Raw genomic sequence first — 25099 nt, forward strand, 5'->3', positions numbered from 1 at the left:
ACTAATATAGCAAACAAAAAAGTGAGCATCACATTCGGAATTACAACCACAAATATTAATCAATTGTTCAGAAGTCAAATACTTGTTTAATGAAACATAACTGAACTACAAAATTATACAGCTTTAAAAATATCTACACACAGATGTGTTGTCAGCACGTATTAGAAACCACTAGGGTTCACATTTTGGGAACAAAGGAAAATGAACAGGATATCATGCACGTATCTTCCTAAATTACATTAGCCTAGCCCACCCAGGGCAGAAAACATCAGCATGCCCCTCCACAGTGGCCAAGCAAAAGAAAAGGACAGCCAACCAATCAGGGGGAGAGGAGGAAGGAGTAGAGGAGAGTGGGAAGTGTGCCTAATCAAAGCAAAGAAGAAGAAAAGCAGCCAGTAAGTTGGTGCTCAGGGTGATGACCCTGCTCACCCATTCCTAGAACCAGCCCAAATTCTATCACTGGAGGAAAAAGAACTGGATACTGGAGTATCACATCTCGTGTCTTTTCATACATCAAATCAGTCTATATGTCAGGATAAAGTGGAGTCTTTGCTCTAAGTTTAGCAAGTGTGTGGATGGTAACAGCCAAAAGGTGCCTACTGTCACGGGGATGTTAGAAATACTTAAGGTAGTCCAGTGTAAACAGTCCTCTGGCACACCACAGGCAGAAGTAGCCAGTAACAGTCAGTAAGCAGACTTAATTCCGAAGCAAATATTTCTTGGCTCAAATGCTAGAATACCTTGTCAGCACTGGTCCCCAAAAAAACAAAAACAAACACCACCACTGTCTACCTTAAGTATCTTACTGGTGGGGAATGCCCTCCGCTTTCTAAAATATTTAGTGCATTTAACCCAGTTGCAGTAACCACTACGCATATCCCTGATTTTTCCTGCACTGCTGCGGAGCAGAGGAATCACAAGATTATTCTATTGCCAGAACTTTACTGGCCTCACTGGTGATGCAAATGCCAAATAAACCAAGGAAATTGGATTTAGTGATCCAACAGAAACAGTGGAAAGAAACGAAAGGGGGAGAAGGAAAAAAAAAAAAAAAAAAGAATAGGCCAAAACCTGTACACAAAAATGGATACCGTTGAAGAACACAGATGATACTATATTGAGAATACAAACAAACATATATTTGAATATCCCTATAAGACTCTTAAAAGGAGTTTCAGCAGAAGCTTTGTACTGAAGCAGATTGACCTTAAGAGAGCCAACACATGATACATGCAGAGAAAACCAGATAGAGAAGGGGGCAAAATTGCACAAGAAGATATTCACGTACTGGTCATCTGGCAGTGTTTTAACACCTTCTACGTTGACCGTAAGGGTCTGGTTTCCTCCCAAAATTTTGTGCAGTGATTCTACTAGCTGCTGCTGCTGGTTTCGAATGTCTGCTTCTTTTCTATTGAAGACTAAGACCACCAGGCCATCTTCATCCTTGTTGTTGGGCATGCAACTGTAGCCCACAGCCTGTGGAAAAAGCCAAATTGGATGTTGTTAAAGGTTCACCTGAAAGTGGGATACATCAAGACATGGGTGTAGGAGAGAACACTCACAGAACTTCTAAAATGACAGACTGTACTCTAAGGCATGTTTTTAGTTTAAGTTTTTAAAAAGGTAAATTTTCAGAAATGTCCATTCTCTGCCTTTGAGAAATTTTGGCCTGTTCGGAAGATTCTAGAAACATAGAATATCAGGGCTGGAAGGGACCTCAGGAGGTCATCTAGTCCAACCCCCTGCTCAAAGCAGGACCAATCCCCCATTTTTGCCCCTGATCCCTAAATGGCCCCCTCAGGGATTGAGCTCACAACCCTGGGTTTAGCAGGCCAATGCTCAAACCACTGAGCTATCCCTCCCCCCATATTGTTGGGCAACAGAAATTTTGTTAATGTTTTGGAACAGGGCTGAATTAAACATAAAACAGAATTTTATACATTTTCTAAAATGCAAATGTAAACATAGGAGAGGGGATTTTGACTTGTGCATGGTATTAAAAACCCCTTGTAATATAGAAATAAGGAAAAAAGGAAGATAAAAATCATAGAAATTTAGAGCTGATAGGGACCTAAAGAGGTCATCTAGGTAGTCCATCCCCCTGTGCTGAGGTAGGACCAATCTAGGTATTTGTTTAACCTGTTCCTAAAAACCTCCAATGGTGGGGATTCCACAACGTCCCTTGGAAGCCTATTCCAGTGCTTAACTACCCAAATAGTTAAAGCTTTTCTTAATATCCAACCTAAATCTGCCTTGCTGAAGATTAAACCCATTTCTGACTTGTCCTACCTTCAGTGGACATGGAGAACCATTGATCGCCATCCCCCACAGCCCTTAATATATTTGAAAAACTGTATCAGGTCCCTCTCAGTCTTCTTTTCTCAAGACTATACATGCCCAAGCTTTTTTAACCTTTTCACATAGGTCAAGTCTTCTAAATCTTTTTTCATTTGTGTTGCTCTCCTCTGGATTTTCTCCAGTTTGTCCACAACTTTCTTAAAGTCTGGTGACCAGAACTGGTCACATTACTCCAGCTGAGGCCTCACCAATGCTGATTAGAGTGGGACAGATACCTCCCATGTCTTGCACAGGACACTCCTATTAATATACCAAAGAATTATAGCCTTTTTCACAACTGCATCACTTCCAACCTCTGGGGATTTCTGGAACCTCCATTCTATGCAGTATTGACTGGAGTAGGAAGATACAGGGGAACACAACTCAAGGTGTACATACTGAGTGCTTCTATAGGTATAAAGGCTTAAATGAAATAGAACAATCTTGATCAAGATAGAACATTTGAGAACTCCAATACCCCCAAGACAGTTACTTTTCCATCTCAAATGTGTAGTGATGGAGTTTTGAATGCCTGTATTTAAAAAAAAACAACAACACAATAAAAAGCAAACCACCCTAATCTTATCTTCTCTCTTTTCTTTTAAAAACCTCTCTATTCTTTCTGTGATAAACTTGCAGTAAGATTAAGTATTACACTCTTTGGCTGATGCAACTCAATATCCCAACACAAAGAAACTCTGTTGTTCATATTATAGCAACAGTAATTTTCTAAGACTGCAGGACAGTTTGAAAACAGTCATGAATTAGTGAGTATTATCCAACTTGCTTTAAGGCAACTGTTTTCATGCACTGAGGGGTTGTAGTGTTTTAAGGTTCAAATGCATTGCTTCTTAGCACACCTGGGGCAAGTCATTGAGATCTCCTGATTCCTGATACAATATAGCAAAGACAGTGAATTGCATGGAGGGGCTACAAATGGATCTTTAATATATGATGCATTGTTGCACTTACAACTCTTGTGTCAGTGTACGCTCTACATTCTTAGAAGAGAAAGTCAAACAAGATTCAGCAAGAGTTCCCTCAAAGCAATTTCACTTGAGTGCAAAAAGTCCATCAGCCTGAATCAACCCAGGGCACTACTCAAGGCCCTAAGATTAAATATATAGCACAGAAATGCACTTCCCAGAATTAATGGAAAGCTAAATTTATGAGAAAGATTAAGTGTATTGTATAATTTGCAGAAAGCACTAGTAGCTCTCTGTTAAGAGCAGTCCTCTTATAAGTGGGTGTAAGACTTTTAGAATTGATACCTACATTAAAGTGATTGCTCACAAGTTTCCCACAAGAAGCTCCTATTACTAGACTGCACCATAAAATACATTATGAAGACAGACAAATACCTGCCATCTTGTTTTACACCCCTTTATGTATTTACTATACATAGGTTCAGTTTTAGAACATTTCTAATATTCTGTGACTTGTAGGTCAAATCCAGCCTTAATTATACAATGAACTACATCAATATTCAGAGTAAAAACTGCTTCTCTTAGGGAAGTATCTCAAATGTGTACAGAAAGCTAGGCTTATTACTGTCTTTGATATGTCCATTAATTGATCTGTAGCTGAGCTAGAGTAAGCATCATCAGATCTGTGGAGGATGAGGAACCCTGTACTCTTTGCTGACACAGCAGAACTGGAAACTGGGACAAGGCATAAGGACAACTTAAAGACTCCTGCGGATAAAAGCAGATGAGTTCAAATCAGAATAAGCTGGCCTGAATTTGCTGATGCAAAAGAGAATATGGGCAGGCCAAATTTAGAAAACATTCTCCTGTTGCTGAGGTTGATGCAGGGAGCAACATTAAGTTTGCTGTTCTGGATCTCAAAAAAACCCCTAATATCCTGGTCTTCTAAAGCTTAAAAATTTGAAAGAATTTTAAGTGTTACTATTTAAGTGATCTGCACCAGAAGAAATGCATTTCTAATGGATTAGTGCTCATCTTGGATGGTTAGTGACCTTAATTCTCCTAACACTATCCTGGAATATTTTATTTGTCATATTGCTCACATGAGCATGCATGTCATTTGTAATACTTCATCAGGGCCTAGATTTTCAGCAACCACGCCACTCAGAGCTTTGTCCCAGGCATATTAGAATGCGACACATTACCTTGAAGAACATACTATGTTACATAAATTTAGCTATTGCTAGTTCTAAGCAACTCCCACGATGCATTTAGGATTAAAACAGAAGACTGCAAATAGTCTCAGAATAAGTACTCTGATAAATACCAGAAGTATCATACCTTAAATCTGCAAAATGGGTTTTCCTGCGTGAATTCCACCGGAGCAATGTTGCTGTTAAAATATCCTTTGCCTGCCCCCCAGAAGGCTTGCAACTGGTTCCACTTTGCCAAAATAGCATCTCGCTCATCTCCCAAGAGAGTGGGAGCAGAAAGTGCACTGGCTGTGTTTATCAGCTGGTTGGAATGGGAAGGTGCCTGCGTGGGCTGACTGAACAAGCCACCTAATGCTAAAATCAGATACAGAAAACACACAGTTCTTGAGGAAGAAAGAAAGATTAACTGATTAATGCACACCATACTAGAGCTTCTTGTGCATTGGGGGGGGGGGGGGGGACACCAAGAAGTCTGTGGGTAAATAATAAAGCACAAAGTTTGATTTTTTGAATGACATTATTACCCCCCTACCCTTCTTAAAAGTGATGATGGAATTGTCTGACATTCAATTACATAGAGGCACACCTTTTAAAAAGAGGTGTCTATATTTACCCATTTGAGGGACATGATTGGATAAACATTCTTGGATGCTTTAAAATCTGAACGGTACATCTGTTATTGTGACACAGTAAAGCAGTCAGCAGATCATAGATCTATACATATCCTGACTTTTCTTTAAACCAAATCTGTAATCAATTCCTTCCTTTCTCATGATGCTGTTACTGCCACCATCAGCTTGGTAAAGATTCTTGGTGCCAATGCTAAACCAAAAGAAGGGACCAATATGACACATGGAGATCCCAAGGTAAAGCGTAGGTATTTCTAAGGGCTCCTATAATGGGGCTGTGCAGATATGCATGCTATAACCAAGATGCTCAGAAGCCTCCTGGACTGACAACAGCGATCACCAATGTGCTGGATTCCTTTTTGATACATTTATGCTCCACTATCCAGAATTTGTTGGATCAAACCCAGACTTCTTGGAGACCAAAAAAATAAATGGAACAGACTTCTGTAAACCTTTTAAGCTGGGGCCAAAAGGGAGCACTGCCTGAATTTGAAATCGACAGTTGATGGTGCTCTAAACTGATTCCTTCTTTACATGAAAGGAAGGAAGATGGGATGTGACTGCTTCAGGAGGCAGGGGAGGAAAATAATTCAGTTTATAAAGTCACTATAAAAAGCGAGCTATGTTCAGAAGCAATGTTGCCCCACGCAGCCAGGAACTGCAAGCAAGTCTCTTGCTATGGGCCGATCCTTTGGGCAATGTCTCAAAGAGTTTGGCCTGGTTCTCTTGGTCTCTTTCAAATAAGGAATGAAAGGCCAAGTTCCATTAGAATTTAACCTACATGTTCTGTAGATAAAGAGAAACGAGCTGAAATTTCTGTTTGATTTATAGAGACCCTTGGATAAGACATGCCCACACTCATACAGAGTCTTTCCTTGTTAAGACATGGAACCCATGCCCTGATCTAGGCTATTCCCAAAGATATCCCTCTTGGAAAGGGCGGGCAATATTAAACTTGGAAAAGAACTACCTTACCATAGGATTTAGCTTGCTCTGCAGTAAGGATGGCTACATTGCCAACAGAAAAGCAAAGGCCATCCTGAGGCACATTGTGAAGGTACCTGGGTATTATGCTGCAAACAGGAATGTTAATCCGTTAACTTTTTAAATGATATTTAAATTATATCATTTACCCGGTTAACCGATTAAAGGGAGAGGGGCCCGCCCACGAGGCCAGGGGTTAATGGTTAGCTGGGTTAACCGGGAAGACTAATGCTTACTGGTTAACTGTTTACTATTTTACATCCCTAACTGCAAAAGGACAACACTCTCCAGGACGCTCTATAGAACCCTTGCTCCTCCAGCTTTTTCATGAGATCCCTTGTTGTAGACAGACTGTACAGCATCAGCAAGATAGGTAGCAGATAACTCAAAAGATAAGTGATCCATCTCTTTTTTTGGTCCAAGGGGATGGACACTCTACTGGTACATCTTGAAACTACTGGGAATGTGCCAAAGTTTTTCATTCTCATGGAGAAACCTGTAGCAGTTTGAGCAAGAGGCACCTGAAGTGAGGGGCCTGCCAAATGGTGAATTAAGCATTCACATTAAAACGTCAAGGCTATTTGGTCTTTTTCTTCCACAACAGAGCAATTTCCCCACTACTGAGATATGGGGCTTGGAGGTGAATTTAGTGCTGTGAGTGAGGTTTAGTTGCCTCATCTCCCTCTTCAGATTCTGGTGCTCTGTGTAAAAGGCTTAGACTATGAAGGGTGCAGAGATCTGTAAACCCTTCACTGATGGTTCTGGGGGCACAAAAAAGCAGCTTAATATATTAGGTTGCTAGAATTTTCTATTATTTGCCCATTACTCAAGTAAACTCATGCTAATATTTTGATTACTCAGGAGCGATGAACAAGAGATATTTTGCTTACTAACATTAGCTTTTAAAAGAAATAAAGAAGTCTTTGTACTTACTGGGCTGCTGCTGTTGGGTACTGAATCCTCCAAAGCCTAACCCAGTTCCTAAACCAGTACCTAGGCCCGTACCAGTTCCTGCTCCGCCAAAACCAGTACCAAATCCAAAACCTTTGTTTTGGGTAGCACCAAACAGTCCTTAGAGGAGGGGAGAAAATCAAAGATAAATAGAAGAATTACATATGAAAAGCAAAAACAGATAAAACTTCTAAAAGACTGATGCTAAGTTTAATTCTAAATCAGAATGATGGTATCTCACCAGCGGAGCCTGTGTTGGTAGGAGCAGAAAAGCTAAATACTGATCCAGGAGCGGTGGTAGTTGTCCCAAATCCTCCAAAAGCACCTAGTAAATAAATTGTACAAATAAAGGTGGCTTTGCCACAAGGTTCAATCTCTTGTAGGTCATGGTAAACTGCACATTCCAACGCAATGAGTTTTATGAAGGGAGATGCTGACAGATGAATGTGTTGTGACACAAGCAAATTTTTCTGATCATAGTTATTTACGTTATTGTCAATAAAGTAAACAGGAGAGAAAGTGGGACCAAGAAAGCAATACATAGTGACAAGTGACCTATGGATATGAAAAAAAAAACCAAAAACAAAAAAACACCACACCCTTAGGCTTTAGTTAACTTAAGTTGCTCAGTCCCAGATGTGCTCTCCCCATCTACAGAAAATTATAGCTAGTACTAATATTTGTCAGATTAATTCTCCAGAGTCTAGAATAACTGGATTTTTGTGGGATGGGGTGATAAGTTTTTAATATAAAGGACCCTGGGTATCTGGCTGGTGAATCTTGCCCATATGCTTAGGGTTTAGCGGATCGCCATATTTGGGGTCGGGAAGGAATTTTCCTCCAGGGCAGATTGGAAGAGGCCCTGGAGGTTTTTTGCCTTCCTCTGTAGCATGGGGCACGGGTCACTTGCTGGAGGATTCTCTGCTCCTTGAAGTCTTTAAACCACAATTTGAGGACTTCAATAGCTCAGACATAGGTGAGGTTTTTCGCAGGAGTGGGTGGGTGAGATTCTGTGGCCTGCATTGTGCAGGAGGTCGGACTAGATGATCATAATGGTCCCTTCTGACCTTAGTATCTATGAATCTATTTAATTAAAAATATAAAAGAACTACAAACACTTTGGTAGAACTAAGCATCTTACATACGATGGTTGCATATGAGCAAGAACACAGACAGTAAAGTTTGCTTAAAACTCTGGAATAATGTATGAATTCTCTTTTTTGTGGAGTTATGTTTGTGTTTGTTTTTTTTTATAACTACAACACCCCTGTGGCAAAGCCAGTGTCCCTCATGTCAGCAGAAGGATGACATTCTATGTCCCAATCCTGCAAGAAAATCTATGGGGGTAGACTCCTGTGGAATTCCACTGACTTCCATGGGCATGGATGAATGGGTCTCTGTGACGTTCTGTACCTTGTGGGAACACACTACACCCCCCATGTTCATCCTCGTAAAATGACTGTGTGGTATCGAATGCAAAGTTTGTCGTGTTGGGTGTCTTTGGAAGGCTCATGATGCACTGAGCATTGTTGTTATAGTGATGTTACAGAAATGGTTGTCACAGTAGTGTTATAGATTGTAATTTCATGTATATAGTGATGAGGCTGAAAATGTGTCTTCATGGCTTAAAATAAGCCCAGGCAAAAACTCTCCAAGAGCAGAGAGGCAGTTCACATATCATTAGGGCATGTACGGGACAAACCCAACCCAGCCTCACAGGAACAAAGGATGCTGGCTTAGGCAGCAACAAAAGGATCTGTTGGATTCTTGAGTGAGTCAGCGCCCCCCCCCCTTTGGTCAGTTTGGGACTGTGATGAGCTAATGCTCACCTGATTCTGAAGGGGGGAGGTGGGGACAAAGCCAAGAGGGAAGAAAGAACATGATAAAAGGGAGAGACGTTTGCCATGCTTCCTCTCTCTTCCACCTCCATCTACAGACGTCACCATCAAGTGACTGAAGCGCTGATCAAAGGGGAGAGCCTGGCAACCAGCCAGCCTGGGGTGAGAAGTTTGTACGGGCATTGAAAGTGTTAAGATCAGCTTAGAATACATTTTGCTTTTATTTCATTTGACCAAATCCGACCTGTTGTGCTTTGACTTATAATCACTTAAAAAAAAATCTTTATAGTTAATAAATCTGTGTTTATTCTACCTGAAGCAGTGCGTTTGGTTTGAAGCGTGTCAGAGACTCCCCGTGGGATAACAAGCCTGGTACATATTATTTCTTCGTTAAATTGATGAACTCATAAGCTTGCAGCGTCCAGCAGGCATAACTGAACACTACAAGACGGAGGTTCCTAGGGTTGTGTCAGGGACCAGAGATACTGGCTAGTGCCATTCGGTTGCACAATCCAAGGAGCAGTTTACATTGCAGAGGCTGTGCGTGAACAGCCCAGGAGTGGGTGTTCTCACAGCAGAGCCTGGTAAGGCTGGCTCCCAGAATCAAGGATTGGAGTGACCTAGCAGAACACCGGTCTTGTAACGTTCCCCTGGTGTTGTCTCTCTGTGGAGATCAGTTTTCAGGATCAGGTCCACAGCGTGGCACACAGGTTGTTAGGAGGATGGATTTGTCGGAATAGTTTACAATGCAAAGGGAAGTACTCGGTTCTTGAGAGGAACAGTCAAAGGGCCATACAGTAGAACCTCTTTAACATGTAAATATGTAAGATATCTATATCTCAGTTCAGACGCATGGGCTGAAATGTCCTCAGTAAATTGACAGCACCCCCGATTTTAGAATACCACCTCTTCAAATCTCTAACTCCAACTGTGCCATCTCACTGCCTGGCCAAGACAGCAGAACAAATACAAGGCAGTACTTTAAAAGACTTGACTGGATGAGATTGAGTTATTGCCATAAGATGAAGGGCTATCAGGATTTCATATATGCAATGGGTACCTTTACCCTGACATTAATCCCAGGCACATTTTAAAAAAAAATAAAAAAAATCAGTGCCTTGAATCATTACTCTTAACCAGCTAAACATAAGCCCACAATCTTTTATCAACAGCAAAGAGTGGTCCTCTTCCATCTCTGAAATATTTGGAAATTGCAAACTTTCCTTCTGGGTGTGGATTTCACAGTGGTAAGCCATGCCTTTGTGATCCCCCTTTACATTACTGCAATGTACACGGTTTGGGATGTCCCTTGGTCTGCATTTGTAAGAGCTAGCAACACCTGCACCCTCCAAGATTCACTGGCTGTATGCAGTCCAGCAAACATGCTTGAGGTTTTACTTTTATTAGCCAAAAATTTAAGTCAGCAGTTCCCAAACCTGGGGTCTGTGAACAGCTGACTAGTCATATGGTGCTGGATCCCCTCTGTTTCCTGCTACTTCTACAGGTGTTCAGGCTCTTCATGATAAGAGTCTGTAAGAGCAGCTGGAAACCTGAAGAAACCAGACTAGATGCCTCTACTAGGGGCCTCTGCTACACAGTATTAAAAATAGGAACAGAACCCCCGGGACTTGGAGTCACCAACAGCAGAATCATGTCCTAGTAACAAAGTACTAGGGGAGCACAGGGAAAAAGAGGACCATATGGCTGAGCAGCATATCCAGGGAAAAAGGGAACCAAACAGAAGGGAGCACATGTAGGGAAATGAAGAGCACAAGAAGAGAGATTCACTTTTCAATTACGGTAGCTGCCACAGAGATATGTGATCATAGATGGGAGAGGAGGTGGTCTGCAAGACACTCTTAAGATGTCCAAGTGTTATAATTTGTACAATATAGGGCCAGTCTGCCTGAGGGACTATCAGCTGCTTTCCCATCACAGCAATGAGGCTGTATCTACTGATGATCCCATGGTAAAATCTCAAGAGATAGGCAGCAGAGGAGGCCTGGTAACTTTAAGACATGCTCACATTTTTATATACCAGAATGCCTCACTGGTCTCATTCCAGACAAGGCTGAGTAAGTGGTTTTCTTAGTTTTTGGGTGGCGAACAGAAGTGGAGGTGGAGAGTTAGTTTGTAAGTTTTGTTTAGATTATTCTTTGGCTTTACTTTTGGCAAGAGCTTAGACGCCTCCACGTGAGCGCCCCTTTATAGTTAGGGTGTATAGTTTGGTGGTGGGCACAAGTGGACAGCATTTATTTCTACTGAGATATTATAGTGCAGCTAAGTATTATGGACACATTTTTCCTCCTCAAAATTTCCTTTTAAATACATAATTTCAAGCAGATGTATAATAATAATTGACTGCCACTCAAAGTTACCCAACAAACCAACCAGACAAATTATATATATGAGCCTTGCACTTTGCTCAAGAGCAGCAAACTCAGCCATCTCCATCCTTTTTGGGGGGCAAAGGGAGCAAACTCCAGAGTCCAGGGCCCTGTCCCGAGAAAACAGTTTCCAGCCCCAGACATTTGTAGCTGAGCCTCTTGAGCTCTAGCTTCTCGCAACTACTGCGGCTGTACTGGGGAAAGCAAGAGCCTTCTACATATCCAAGATTCAAACCATATACAGCTTTATAGATTGAAATCAGCAACTTGAATTTAATCTGGAATCAAGAAGGAAGCCAGTGCATTTATCCAAAAAAAGGGGCTAAGCAGCTTCTTGCAGCTACTGTTCCCTGCAGGCAAGCAGTGGTGTTTTACACCAGCTGCAAACATTGATGGGCTTTCAGGGGTAACTTCATGCGGTGTGCATTGCAATAATCCAATGTAAAATTGCTCAGACACATATTCCTGATCCGGACATGTGTGAAAGTAACCATCACCTTATTAGAGGACAAAAGATGAAAAATATACTTTATTTCACTGACAAGACTTGGGTATCCTGGAGCATTAAGAGGTCAAAAAGCAATTCTAAACTGTACTCATAGACAAAAGATAGAAATTCTCCTCAAACAGAATCTAAAGAAGCCATCCCATTATACCTTTTAGATTCTTTAACTCAGCAAATCGGATCATCAGTCCACTCTGATCTTACTCCTGAACTTGGCCAGGCAGCAGAAAAGCAAAGACACTATATCATATAGGTTAGATGAAAACAATGGCATCACAGCCCAAACTTATTACAGTCTCCCCCAGGGCCTCCTATACACATATGGAGCAGGAGGAGTGACAGCACCTCACAGACCCCAACTGAAAAAAGAGTCCACTATGTAGACCAGCTGTTGTAAAGCCATTTGTAAGTTATATGTAATAAAATAAAAAAAATTTTTTTTTAAACTTAGTGTAATGAAACAGTCAGCTTGAAATGGCATGTTATGTATGGCAGGAAAGCAGTTATGAGTGGAAAAGTTATACAATCTTAGTTAAAATCGCAAGATTATATTCAATCAAGAGCTTTATATAGAAATATCAAACAGAATGGTGTACATGATTCAACAAATGGATATAGTCATTGGAAATGAATGTCAGTTTATCAAAATACATTTTACATCTGAATCAAAACAAATAATGTTTTAGTTATAAATCTATTATATTTACCATCCCTGTGCACTCAGAATGAAACTTAAACCAGACTTAATTTTCAACCTGACTTGATTTTTACTCATTCAGAGCATCAGCTTTATGCAACTGGATGAAAAAGGTTTCCAATGATAAACCCAGAGCTTCAAACTCACTGTGTAATGACAAACTGTGTGAGAAGCACTATCAGATCATGGGATTTTTTTAAATTATTATTATTATTATTTTGTACTTTGGCCAACTTGATACCTTTGCTTGAAAATTGTTTAACTGTAGTACTAAACTGCTAACACAATGAAAACATGCATCTCAGGTTTGGTTTTAATTTAGCCCATATCCATTAGAAAAAGACAATTGATTAGAATTTGTACCAGAGTAAAATCAGTTAAATAAGATTTACATTGTTCATCAGGTGCATGAAAGTGAGATGAGATTATAAAGCTATAATACAAAAAAATATGGTAAGACTGTGGAATGCATGTAATTCCTATACGAGCAGCTGCAAGAACAAGATCCCAGGGCTAACCCTACATAAATGGAAACATATGAAATAGTATACCACCACACAAGGCACAAATATTTTCACGTAAAAAAAGATAAGACTAAATTTAAAATAAATCAATGTGATTACTCAATTGACTAATTTACACTGGATTGCTGATTCACTTCGCAACAAATAACCAGTGTCCACACTAGGAAGAACAAAAAAAGCTAGAGCATCTTTTAAAGACAACCTTGCATCTGTGCATTATTTTAGCAGATGAACAACAGTACTTGAACAGAAACAAAAAGCAAGGGCGATTGATTTTGTGCTGATCGTATAAAATTTGTTTCTCCACAGAAACTAGTTAAGTGTGGTGTGTTCATGATAACCAACTGAAGTCCAATGAAGAGACATAGGAAAGATGAAAAACATGACTACAGTAGTCCAAGAATCTAAAGTAAGGAAATGCGACTTTACAGATTTACTCTGTAATTATTCAATATTACCAATATCCGAACAAAGAACTGAGATTACAGTTTGCCAGTAAATCTGACCATTTGCTAAATAATCAAGACTTAGATTTAGACTGGCAGGACACCATGGTTTATTTTGTTTTTAGAGAAAATGGGCATTTGACAGACCAAGTAGTTTTCTTTCAACAGCTATTTCACTGGATTTGCATACAAAACCCAGAAATTAGTGGAAGTGTTTTAAAAATCACATTTAGAGATTTTGCTACAAGTTATTAAAAACTTCGTTCCCTAATTTGGGCCATACAAAAAGTACTGAAGTAGTTTTTTATACTTAGATACCAGAGATCTGAAAAGAATTCTTGGACCCCTGCTATCAACATTCATTACAAACAAGTGTGTGTGTTATCTACCTGCACTTGCCAGACTGTTACCAAAATTGAATGGTGGCGCTGAGGTAGTGGACACACCGAAATTCCCAATATTAAAATTCACTGCAGGATTGGCAGTTAATCCGAAACCCCCAAAATTAAACCCACTGGCAGTGGAGTTTGCAGTCTCAAGCCCACCAAATCCTAACAGGTGGGAAGCAGAAAGAGAGCACGCAGCATTAGTTTGAAGCAAAAAAAAAAAATAGTGTTTTCCATAGCCAGGGACAAGAAAAACAAATAGTTAAAGAAATAAAAAGCATAGAGGAGAGAAGTTATTCCATTTCAAATGAGATTCATTTATTTAACACAAACGGAGTAGTCCAAAGTTTTCTGCTATTTAACCTATGCTGTTAGCAGATACAAAGCTAAAGCACAAATAAAAAAGTGTAAGACTTCTCCCCCCCCCACCCCACATACACACTTATGCCTGATCTACACATGAAAGTTACAGTCATGTAACTGTGTCAGAGGCACAATTTTTTCTGCTATGGTTATACCAGTACAACCCCTAGCATGGATGCAGGTATATCAGTATAGAAGTGACATACTGGTCTAGTTATTCCCTCTCCCATATGGGAAAAGTTTTACAACAATGTAACAGAGTCCAGACTAGGGAGTTGTAGCATTTTAACTCTTAGTACAGCCAGTATAGCTAAAGCAGTACAACTTTCCAGGGGTATGTCTTCACTGCAGAGTTAATTCGGGTGATCAGCGGCACACTGCAAAGCCATATTCAAGTGTGTCCATACTGTGTCCACACTGGTACTATACTCACGAGGACTTTCGTGGTTATATCCCAGCGTTCTTAACACTGCAATAAGATGAATCACTCTACGATTCTCTCTCAGTGAACTGTGGGAGAAACTGTATTTCTATGCACACAGGAGGACTTTTGGGAAGGCATTGGAGAATTATCAGCACCCGAGCATTTTAGCCTGTATCTACGCTGCAATAAGGGGGGGGGGGGGGGTCACCAGCCTCAGTGTAAGCAACACTCAGGCTTTAGCCTGTACCCTAGGCCAGCTAGCCAACCTGGGTGTAAACACCACCAGCAGTCAGGCAAGAGGTTTTTGTGCATGGATGGGAGCCCGACTAGGGGCACCACTCAAGTAAGAGCCTGAGTTACCTCTGTAGGGAGGATAAATGCCAGGGCAGACAAAGTATTGGAAGTCTAATGCTCTGAAGGGTCTGGAAATGACTTGCCTCTTAGCACAACCTCTTAAAGCTCTGGTGTCTAGTTCACAAATACAGCTATGCCTAGACATGCCAAAAACATTTACAAAGCTTAAAAAGAACTTTCCCCTCCTCTGATTTCAAGTTAGATGTATCCTTTCCTCCTCCCCACACACTAGAAAATGTCATACAAATGATAAACTATCTAAGGATGCCTCTTAAAAAGCAAAGAGCAACCACCCTATTGTGCTTGAACATGAAGACTTTTGTGAATACTTGAGTTACCTGATAACAATTATTATGACTGACTAATCAGTGCCAACTAGTACACATCATGTACAGCCTCATCTCAGCTAACAGTGATTAAACTTTTCATAATCACATTAAAATGGTCTATTCAAGACAAACCCTGTTTGGTTTTTGTTTGTTTTTTTACACTGCTCTGCCATCTGTGCCTCTCTTTAGTGCAAAGGTAAGGAACCTCCAGCTGGCTTTACGGAGAAAGGACTATACCATAACGTGACACTATCTGCAGAAGCAGCCTGCAAGAACCCTGGAGGGACGGCTACAAAAATTCACCCCGGGGCCCCTCCCGCACAAGCCTTCTTTCAATGGCATGAGGCTTTAAGAGGGAGGCATTTGCTGCGCAGAAACAGACCAGCGCGGCTGGGGGCAACGATCACTCGCGCCCGGGGGGGCGGGGCCGGAGCGGCGCCCCGAGCTCACGCGACGGGCGCGAGCTCAGCGCAGCGGTTACGCCGCCCAACGTGCTGGGTTTGCTTGTAACTCATCGGGACGGAGGGGGAAGAGCGAGGCGGGCAACGAGCCGGGGGAACGGCCGGGGTGTCACCGCCACGGGGGCGGGGAGCGGCCGCACCCACTGCCCAGCCGCGACGCCCGGCTCCCGTCCCGACCAGACACCGCCCCCCCCCCGGCTCCGACCCGTTCCGGCGCTGGCGGGGGGGGGGGGGGTGCACCGCCCCCCGCTCCGGTTGCTAGGGCGAGCGGCATGGGGGGGGAGGCACGGAGCGGACACACCCACTGCCCCGCCACCCCCCTTGCAGCCGGGCTCCGCGCCCCGGCCGCCCCGCACGCACCTGTCGGGTTCGCGGCGGCGGCGCCAGCAGCTGCCCCGAAGTTGAAGGCCATGAGGCGGCGCGGTTGGCGGAGTGCAGCCGCCGCCGGGTCCGGCTGGGAACGGTCACCCCAAGGGGAATGGTTCCGGGTGATGGCCCCGCTCCCGGAAACATTAACAGCCCCGGCAACCCGCGTCTGCACGCGAGAGGGTGGCGCTGAATGATGACGTAATAAAATGCTCTGGTTCGTCACCCGCACGAACGACCAGCCCCTACAACGGATGGGTGGATCACGTGGCACGGCGGGGGGGGGGGGCGGTCTCGCGCCCTGTTACGATTTAGCGGTGACGTATGGGTGTCGCGCGCCTCTCAGTATCAGAGCTGGGACTGAAGGGGAGGGCGGAGAGAGAACATTTGCTGTGGAACATACCAATCAGGCTAATGGAGGGGGGAGGGCGGAAATCACCGACTCAGGGCCATACCATGCGGCCTAGGAGGGGGAGGTGCCCTTTCTTGTGGCAGAGTGGTTAGAGCAGTGGGCTGGAGCCAGGACGCCTGGGTTCCATGGCTGGCTGTGCTGCCAGCGTGGGGGAGCTGGGCCCAGATCCCCAAAGGAGCGCAGGCACCTAGCTTCCACTGATGTCAATGGGTGCGTGGGGTGAACATGAGCCCGCTTCCCTGCAGGGTGTAGGGGGCTGGTGGGTGACTCCTCGCCTACAGGACAGTTCCCCCACGCTGTCCCACTGCATGTTATATAGAGACCCCCAGCCTGCCACTGACAGCCACCTGGCCCTTGCTTTTCAATCAGCTTCGTGCTCAGTCGTTGCACTCTGACGGGTGATGGGAGTTACAGATTTAAAACTGCAAGGGAGCCAGCAGGGTTACTGCCTTCCACAGACACGCCTTCGCATGCTCGGCTGTTAAAAAGAAAACTGCAACAGGGTCACAAGTGGTTAAAATAATTTTTACCTAGCCCTAGATTAACACCTGTCCCATGAGGCCAGCTAAAAGACGATGGGCCAAATTTCACTTTTACATCAGAGCAACCCTGTTGAAGTCACTAGGGTCACCCCAGCTTAACCCATCATAATCTGAGCCATTAGGCTAGGCCCTCCTTTCACTGTCACCAGATTTATGCTGGGGTAACTCCACTGCCTCTACCAAAGATGGGAATCAGGCCCATGGGCAAATCTATACTGGAAACTTACTGTACCTTTTCTACTGAAATTTCCACTCCAAATAGGTCACCATTTGGGGCCTGATCCTCCTTTCCTTGAGTATCCACAGCTCCTGAACAGAATATGAGGTTTGGGTCCTCAAGGAAAATAAATCAGGTCCTTGGTAACTCCCTAAAAATTATCTTGCAGTTGAAATAGTTCTCCATACAAAATGGCTATTATTTTTCACCCACTCCTCGGCAGAAAATGGTACAGACTTCTCTGGAGTCCTATATTCAGAAGGCATTTACTCTGTTTTTCAAAGAAAGGCATGATATGAGGGCAATTTCTTATTTGTCTTCTAGCCCCAGATCCCACACGCTGCTCCACACACTTATTAGGCCTCACTGGAATGCTCCAGATATACAGGTGGTGGGGGAGAAGTGGGGTTCACTCCCCTCTACACAGCATCCCAAGTCACCAGTATGTAGCCATAACTCAGTAAAGAGCAGAGGAAAGTCAACATTTTCATAAGTGTCCACTAATTTGAGTACCCTCAATTTTTGGGTACCCAGCTTGAGCCACTTACAGCCTACTTTTCAGAGGTGCCAAGCATTACCAGCCCCATTGAGATCAACCGGAATGGTGGGGGCTCAGTATCTTTGAAATGGGGACCCCAGGCATCTCAAGTTGGGTACCAAATAACAAGGCACCCAAAATCAGTGGACACTTTCTGGTGGTTCCTACTAACTACAGACATCCAACTCAATGTATTGCTCTTTGTGAATCTGCCTCTCTATGGAACAAAATAGTGAGAAACTATCAGCAAAGCTATCAATATTCTAAATCACAGCACCTCCTGGAAATTTACATAATCCTTATTTTACAATCCCAACTCTCTGGGTGTAATAAATGTCTCACAGCCATGTCCCACTGAGATACAAGCAGCTTTACTTTTCTCTTTCAGTGCCATCCCAACCCTTCTCTCATTAGAGTTAGGGGCACTGTTCCCCCTAAGCTGTGTGCATGTGCACACAGATCCTAAACCCCACACACGGCGAAACACCACATGCACAAAAATTTGCACAGAAGCAATTTTTTGCGTACACAGTCTGTCAAAAATTAGAGGGAACATTGGTTAGGGGCCATTTTGACTTCAAAAAGAGAGCAGAGTTGGACCAATTCTGAGCATTCCGGTAACAATCCCCCTCAGATGCCTACGGTTAGGTTCCTAAATCCATATTCAGGCACCTAAATCAGTGTCCTGACTTTTAAAAGTGACGAGTGTCCACTACTCAGTGGGAGCTGCTGGATGCTCAGCACTTTTCAAAATAAGGTCACTTTTTTAAGTGCCTGAATATGGATTTCAGAGCCAAAAACTAGGTTTGAAAATTTTGGCTATGAACTGTTCTATTTCAAAAGGCACCAGATATACACAGATATAAACACAGAAGTTGTATAGTGAAAGAAAATACCAAGTTCATCACACTTTTTATAGAAACATTAACTTTTATTAATGCAACACCTGATCTGCATTAATAGTGGAAACAAAAATTGCTAGAGTCACAAAGTGAATCACGTGTGCAAACATACTGATCATCGCTATGAGTGTCTCCTCTTTAACAGGTTTCAGAGTAGCAGCCGTGTTAGTCTGTAGTCGCAAAAAGAAAAAGGAGTACTAGTGGCACCTTAGAGACTAACCAATTTATTTGAGCATAAGCTTTCGTGAGCTACAGCTCACTTCATCAGATGCATCCAATGAAGTGAGCTGTAGCTCACGAAAGCCTATGCTCAAATAAATTGGTTAGTCTCTAAGGTGCCACTAGTACTCCTTTTCTTTTTCCTCTTTAACAGTCAGCCTCAGGAAAACAAATACAAAATCCATCAACAAACAGTTGACTATCTCCCGTGAGTCTTCAATAATTAAAAAAGTATCTAATGCTGCATGGAATCACTTCCACTGTGTGGAACAAACAATGCTTTACAGAACAGCTGAACAGAAGGGTTATAGATGGAAAATCTTCCCTGGATTCAGGCACAAGTAATTCTTATTAATAACAGGTATATAAGGAACTGTCACGGTATATAACGAACTATCATACAGTGATCTTAGCACTCCTGCAAGATGCTGAGTGTCTGACTTACAGTGAAGTAAGCTGTCCTTTGAAGAATCAAGACCATGGCACTTTACAAATATTAATTCATCCCTACAACACCTCGGATGGGGGTGTGTGTGTGTGTGTGTGTGGGGTAAATGTTAATAACCCTACAGATTACAACTCTGATGTCCTGACAACCAGCCTTGGGCTCTAATCGCTAGACTGTGCTGCCTTTCAGTGTTAATGAGCTGCTATTGTGAGTTGCATGTGGGCATCCAGAGGAGAATGATATTCTTTGTAGTGTTTCTTTAAATGTTAACAGCTGAGAAAGATGAACAAATGGGATTCTGGATTTTTAAGGTACCCAGGGCACAGTTTACAAAGAAACAATGCAAAGGCCTGTCAAGGATAACTGCCCCTGGATATCAAATATACTGTATTTATAATGGCATTAAACATTTAGGAAATCTACAGACCTTCTGTGTTGAGGTATGTTTGGAACATTAAAGGAAATCAGAATAAATGTCTTTTTTTCCTAAATACTGGTAGTAACCCTTTATAAAACACAGCTGGAAGGTCTGGCATCCAATGAAATGGCTCCCCCACAGGTATATTTGACTTTTGTAGGTGCTGGATTGAGAGGGGGAGTGAAATGCTCCATTAAGAGGCATCAAACTGCAATGTACTGGTTTCACAAAACTAAAAGGAAATAAAAAACTCTAAAATTGTATCATGCATCCTGCTTGAATGGGGTTTTCGCTTTTAACTCTGTAGACATTTTTGCTCTTGCCTTACATAGAAATGCACACACCCTTCTCCAAACTGCTTAATATCTATGCGTCTATTTGTATCTAACATATGGGATTTTAAAATGTGTTTGGTGTTGACCTAAGCCTGCTCCCATTGACTTCAGTGGGAGCAACGTTAGGCCATGGCTGAGCGCTTTGGAACATCCTGCTCATAATACAGAACATACTATATTTCGTACATGTGAGTTAGAAGCTGAGAAGTTCCAGGAAGAATTAGAAGTTCTGTGGACTAAAAGCCTGTGTCTATAAGGTACAACAATGTGATTTTGTTGGCATTTTGCCCACAGTGCTCACCGCTAACTGATATGCATGTGTCTTAAAACCTGATGAAAGTCACTTTGCACGACATTTAACAGATTTCCAGCTGCACATTGGAAATTAGAAGGTGCTGCTAAACAGGACAACTGTACAGGAATGAACGTAACAGCAGGAGCATGCAAAAAAATAAAGTGGAAACGTTGATTAAAATAACCACCTTTCCTGTATATTAAACAGATAAGACCTTTTCCCTATGGTCTAGTGGAGATTTAAGAAATAAATGTTCCTTGGGGGGAAAATTCTTCAGGGCAAGGTAGAGAATGGAAACGTTGGAGCAATGAAGTAACAAAACCAAGCAGCAGCTTAATCTGCGGTACCATATATGCATAAACATCTAGACACAGTAATTCAGACATTTGAAGAGTTCAGCTAAATAAATAAATGGAAAGGAATAATGAGCCAGATCCTGAATAGGTGTAAATTGACATAGCATCACTGACTTTGATGGCGCTCCATTGATTTACATCAGCTGAGGATCTGACCCAATAAGCAGAATGTAACATTTTAAAATTGATATGTTGGGATTAAATTCACCCCAGTGCAGAGGATCCAGCACATCAGTTGAGTCCTTGGGACAAAACTTGTTCCTGACTTCTCAGCTGAGTCCACGAATACTTGGTCTGGACAGCGGCATGAGGATTGGTATTTTGCAGCAGGGCTTAAGCAGTGTGTAGTCCCTCTGCTAGTCCTTTGCGCTGGCATGAATTTCACCCTGTGAGGCCTTGTCAAAATGACTTCCTCAGAAAATACCCAAGGCTTTGTAGATGATTTGTAGGTTACTACTGTTGTGCACAGATAACTCTTTTACACAAGGTGCTGTATTTCAGTGTGGATCATACAATGATCTGAACTGTACAACATAAAGACTGAGACAGAAAGGTGATGTGGAGTTCCTGATTTAGCATAACGTACTGCAATAAGCAAATGGCCCACAAACAGAACACAGGCTTTGCAGCTACTGACTCAGTTTCCCCAGCTAAGGAAGGCTGGCACTTAATCTGAGGGGGATGTAGCCTTTCACCAGCAGCACTGGGCATTCTGTAGCTGCCCCCTTCCAAATACAAGAAAGAATTTAAAAGGGACCCTGGGCCAAAGCTATTGGGGTTTCCCTTAGCTGGCAGGTTTATTCCAGAGGTCAGCCAAGGAAACAAATAAAGGGGCCCTGGGACTCAAAGACTGGGGTGATGGGGAGGAGGTATCTACAACTGGAATCTACATATGTGGCAAAGGAAGATTATCCCCTCCCACAGAACAACATTTGGGGTAAAGGTAGGGCAGAGTTCCAAAGCCCCTTACCCACAAGGGTTTTCACATGGCATTACTTTCATCCTAGCACATCAAAGGCTGGATAGTTTCCTCTCATGAGGTTAAATGGAGATATTACTGCAGAGCAAATCCCTTGAGATGAATGGCTGTAGTTGGCTAGTCTGAGTCTCTCACTCACTGGGAACACACTTGCAGATCACAAAGGGTTGGGAGCTCCATTACGTACAGGAGCCCTTACCTTATCTGCAGCGCGGTAGATGCCTAAATTTGGATGCTTATTTGGTTGGTTCTGGCTTGCATAAGAGGAGCCTGTCGGCTAAAGAAGTCAGCCTGGTGCAATGCCAGTACCTCTAGCCTTCTGTAATTGGTAACAATCTATAGACCATAGCACAATGGGGCTCTGGTCCAGGACTAGGGCTCCTAGGTGCTACAGTAATACAGATAATAAATAATAATAGTGATAATAATGAACTTTTCTGACTGGGACAGCCCAAAATGTTCTGGATTGCTGAACAATTGATAGGCTAACTCCCTATGCATGAGTGTTCAGCCAGTCAAAAAAGTAGGTCTCAATTTTTCACTGACTATTTGATGGAAATATATTTGTGAGAATGCTCTTCCTCACTGAGGGAAAAAAGGTACCCTTATATTTTAAACTACCAGTATTTAAAAAAAACCGGTTTATGCTGCTTTCCTTAATGTTCCAAACATACCTCAACACAGAAGGTCTGTAAATTTCCTAAATGTTGAATGCAGTTACAAATACACTTGCAACGTCTGCCTTTACAGTGCTCCACACACTAGATATTTGGTGAGACACTGACACAGGAAAAAGGAGAACGCTCTATTGTACCCTCAGCTAACCATCCCTGTGTTTTCCAGTTTAAAAAATAATTAAAAATTAAAAACTTGCCAGGCATTTTATTAATACCACACAATGGGATTTCAAACAATACTGGGCAGACCAAGGTGCTGTACGAAAATGTGCTATGAAGCACTTGGCTTCTTAACTGGAAACTAGATATGACTAAATAGGCCTCACTTACAATTTGGCTTAGATTCACAAAACAATTTTGGAGGTAAAAGGCATGATGGGTAACTACTAAAACAATCCATTCATACTCTGTTAATAAGAAGCCAAGTGTACTCTACACAAAAGACAAAATTAGACCCAGGGCAATATTTTCAAACATGCCTAAGTTCCATTTTCAAAAGGGACTTAGGAGCCCACATTACTACGGTCCTTTTACAAAGTTTACCCCACGTAATTCTAATACATGAATCAGGGTATTATACTCTCACTGATATAGTGGTTCTGAGCTTTTATGGCTTTCAACAGCACTGGGAATATTAAACACTAGTTAATAAAGCAGGATCTCAAGTCATTTTAATATCTGGCTTTAAAACTTACTTAGCAGCTGAGAAGAACAGTTTCCTCATTCATTAGCATTTTAGCTTTTTTTATCCCTGTACTACAAATAATCATAATTAGCATGGTGGGTTTTCAGGCAGCGCTGAGTGCCGGGTAGTATTCGGTATTAGATCAACTTGCATAGTTTATTCACCAAGCTCACATGGGAAGGGGAAAAAAAAGAATATTAGGATGTCCTGATGAGCGGAGCCCTTTCCTCTTCAGTACTCTGAAATACAAAATGGCAAAGCAGAAAAGTTAACTGCAGTGTGTTAGACAATGTGGAGCTGGAGGACAGCAAATGTAAGACTGAGTTTCAAAGCACCAAAGAAGAGTGATCCTGGTTTTTATCACCCCCTAAGTCCAAATTCCATCCCTTGTGCCATACAGGAACAACTATTAAGGTAAAAAAGCACCACAGGGCAGATTGTGCGTGGTCTTTACATAGATATTCACGGGGGGTGATGCAAGAAGCCACCCCAGTTTTGCTCCCCCTATGCCAGGACCAGCACAACCGCAGCATATGCTCTACTGTGAGCACATGGATTGTTCCTCATAGGGCTCCCATTGGGAAAGCTGCCCCAAAGGGGCTGGAGAGGAGAAAAGGGCATGCCCCCCTCTTCTCTGCATGGGCAAGTGTTGCTGAGCAGCCATGAAGAGGGGAGCGTGCTGCATCATCCTAGGGAATGTGCAGCAGGCACATGCTGTCTGCATTCCTTAGAGATGTTTAGGGGGTGACACAGGGATCAGTGTTAGGGCAGGGCTTATTTAACATCCTCCATGATGCTGGAAGGCGACATGAACAGCATATTGACGAGATTACACTGGGAGGAGTTATCTGCGCCAGTGGGGACAGAGATAATTAAAAAGGGACCTACGGAGGGGCAGGGTCAAAGGCAGGAAATCTTGGAAAAATGCAAGATAATGCATCTTGGGAAAAATAATCACACTCAAAGGGAGGGAGAATCCTGGGAAGCGGTAATGCTGGAGACTTATGGGCGACAGAGGGCACGGTAATACAACTGCAAAATTAAGGGCCAATCTTGGGCTGCGTCTGCAAAAATATTGGGTCACAGAGCAGGGAGGTGAGAGTTCCTCTGCATGTGGCTGGAACCACCTCTGGAAGGTATGTGCTCACTTCTGGGCACCTAGAATGTTAATGACAGACTGGAGGGAGTTCAGAGAGGAACAAAAATGATACGGGGAGGGAGAGACAGATTTAGAGGAAAGATTTAAAGAGTTAAATATATTGAGCTTTGCTAAATGACAATTGAGGGGTGAGGACAGCAGTATGATAATAGTCTACAAATAGTTTAAGGCCATAAACACGAGGGAGGGAAAAGAACTGGTGCAATACAAGGGGGTATAACTTGGGCTGTATGATTTTCATGGCCATCACCGATTTCACTGTTTGCAGGAAAGAGCATAGTCTGTGAGAAACATGAAATTCAAACTTTCCACTGTTTTTTGTTCCTTCTCTGGTGCCAAGGAAAGCCTGAGAAACGTGGCTGTGACTGATCTTGCTGGGGTTGGGATGAGGCCTTGGCTGGAGCCCATAGGCCTGCTGCTAGGCTCTCAGGCGGAGCCTGCCAACCAGACAGGGAAGGGAAAAAGAAACTCAGGTGCTCAGGAGAAACAGGATCTGCCTCTCCCATAAAGGAACCAGGACCAGAGTCGTTAAAACATCCATTGCCAAAAAGCTGAGCAGGGTGCAAGAAGAAGCAAAAGTTTCCAAGTGGGAGCAGTCAACATTTGAGGAAAGTCTGTCAGGCTGCAGAAAGATGACACAGGTCTCTCTTGAGGTCTTGCCACAAAACAAACCATCACAAGGCTAACTAATAAGCATGCCCAGGTCCTCACAAACTGAGAAACAGCACACGCACGGTTTGGGTGTGAATTCAGGGTGCAGGTTGCGTGTGCTTTTTCGTGCAGTTGCAAGAACCTG

General features: G+C 42.7%; 2 protein-coding genes across 6 annotated transcripts in view; both read right to left on the reverse strand.

Moving 5' to 3' along the window:
* Positions 1-16387, reverse strand: part of NUP54 (nucleoporin 54) — a 38288-nt gene extending 21901 nt beyond the window's left edge. Inside the window, exons 1-5 of one of the 3 annotated variants that reach the window (XM_043544784.1) lie at positions 16116-16318; positions 7283-7366; positions 7024-7161; positions 4605-4831; positions 1289-1476 (exon numbers count right to left, since the gene is read on the reverse strand). In XM_043544784.1, the coding sequence (XP_043400719.1) occupies positions 1289-1476; positions 4605-4831; positions 7024-7161; positions 7283-7366; positions 16116-16167 (689 nt within the window). In that variant the 5' untranslated portion in view covers positions 16168-16318. Of the gene's footprint in view, positions 1-1288; positions 1477-2651; positions 2746-4604; positions 4832-7023; positions 7162-7282; positions 7367-16115 lie in introns of those variants that run through there. The other 2 variants (XM_037896715.2, XM_043544785.1) reach the window with 2 other exon arrangements.
* A 2353-nt stretch (positions 16388-18740) lies between these two features.
* Positions 18741-25099, reverse strand: part of SCARB2 (scavenger receptor class B member 2) — a 38536-nt gene continuing 32177 nt past the window's right edge. For 2 of the 3 annotated variants that reach the window (XM_037896718.2, XM_037896719.2), the window contains exon 13: positions 23275-23383. Coding sequence is in view for 1 of the 3 variants with exons in the window: in XM_037896717.2 (XP_037752645.1) it covers positions 23342-23383 (42 nt within the window). In the remaining 2 variants the exon portion in view is untranslated. Of the gene's footprint in view, positions 23384-25099 lie in introns of all 3 variants that reach the window. The other variant, XM_037896717.2, reaches the window with a different exon arrangement.

Source organism: Chelonia mydas, chromosome 4 (assembly GCF_015237465.2).
Source record: "Chelonia mydas isolate rCheMyd1 chromosome 4, rCheMyd1.pri.v2, whole genome shotgun sequence".
NCBI classification, from domain to species: Eukaryota; Metazoa; Chordata; order Testudines; family Cheloniidae; genus Chelonia; species Chelonia mydas.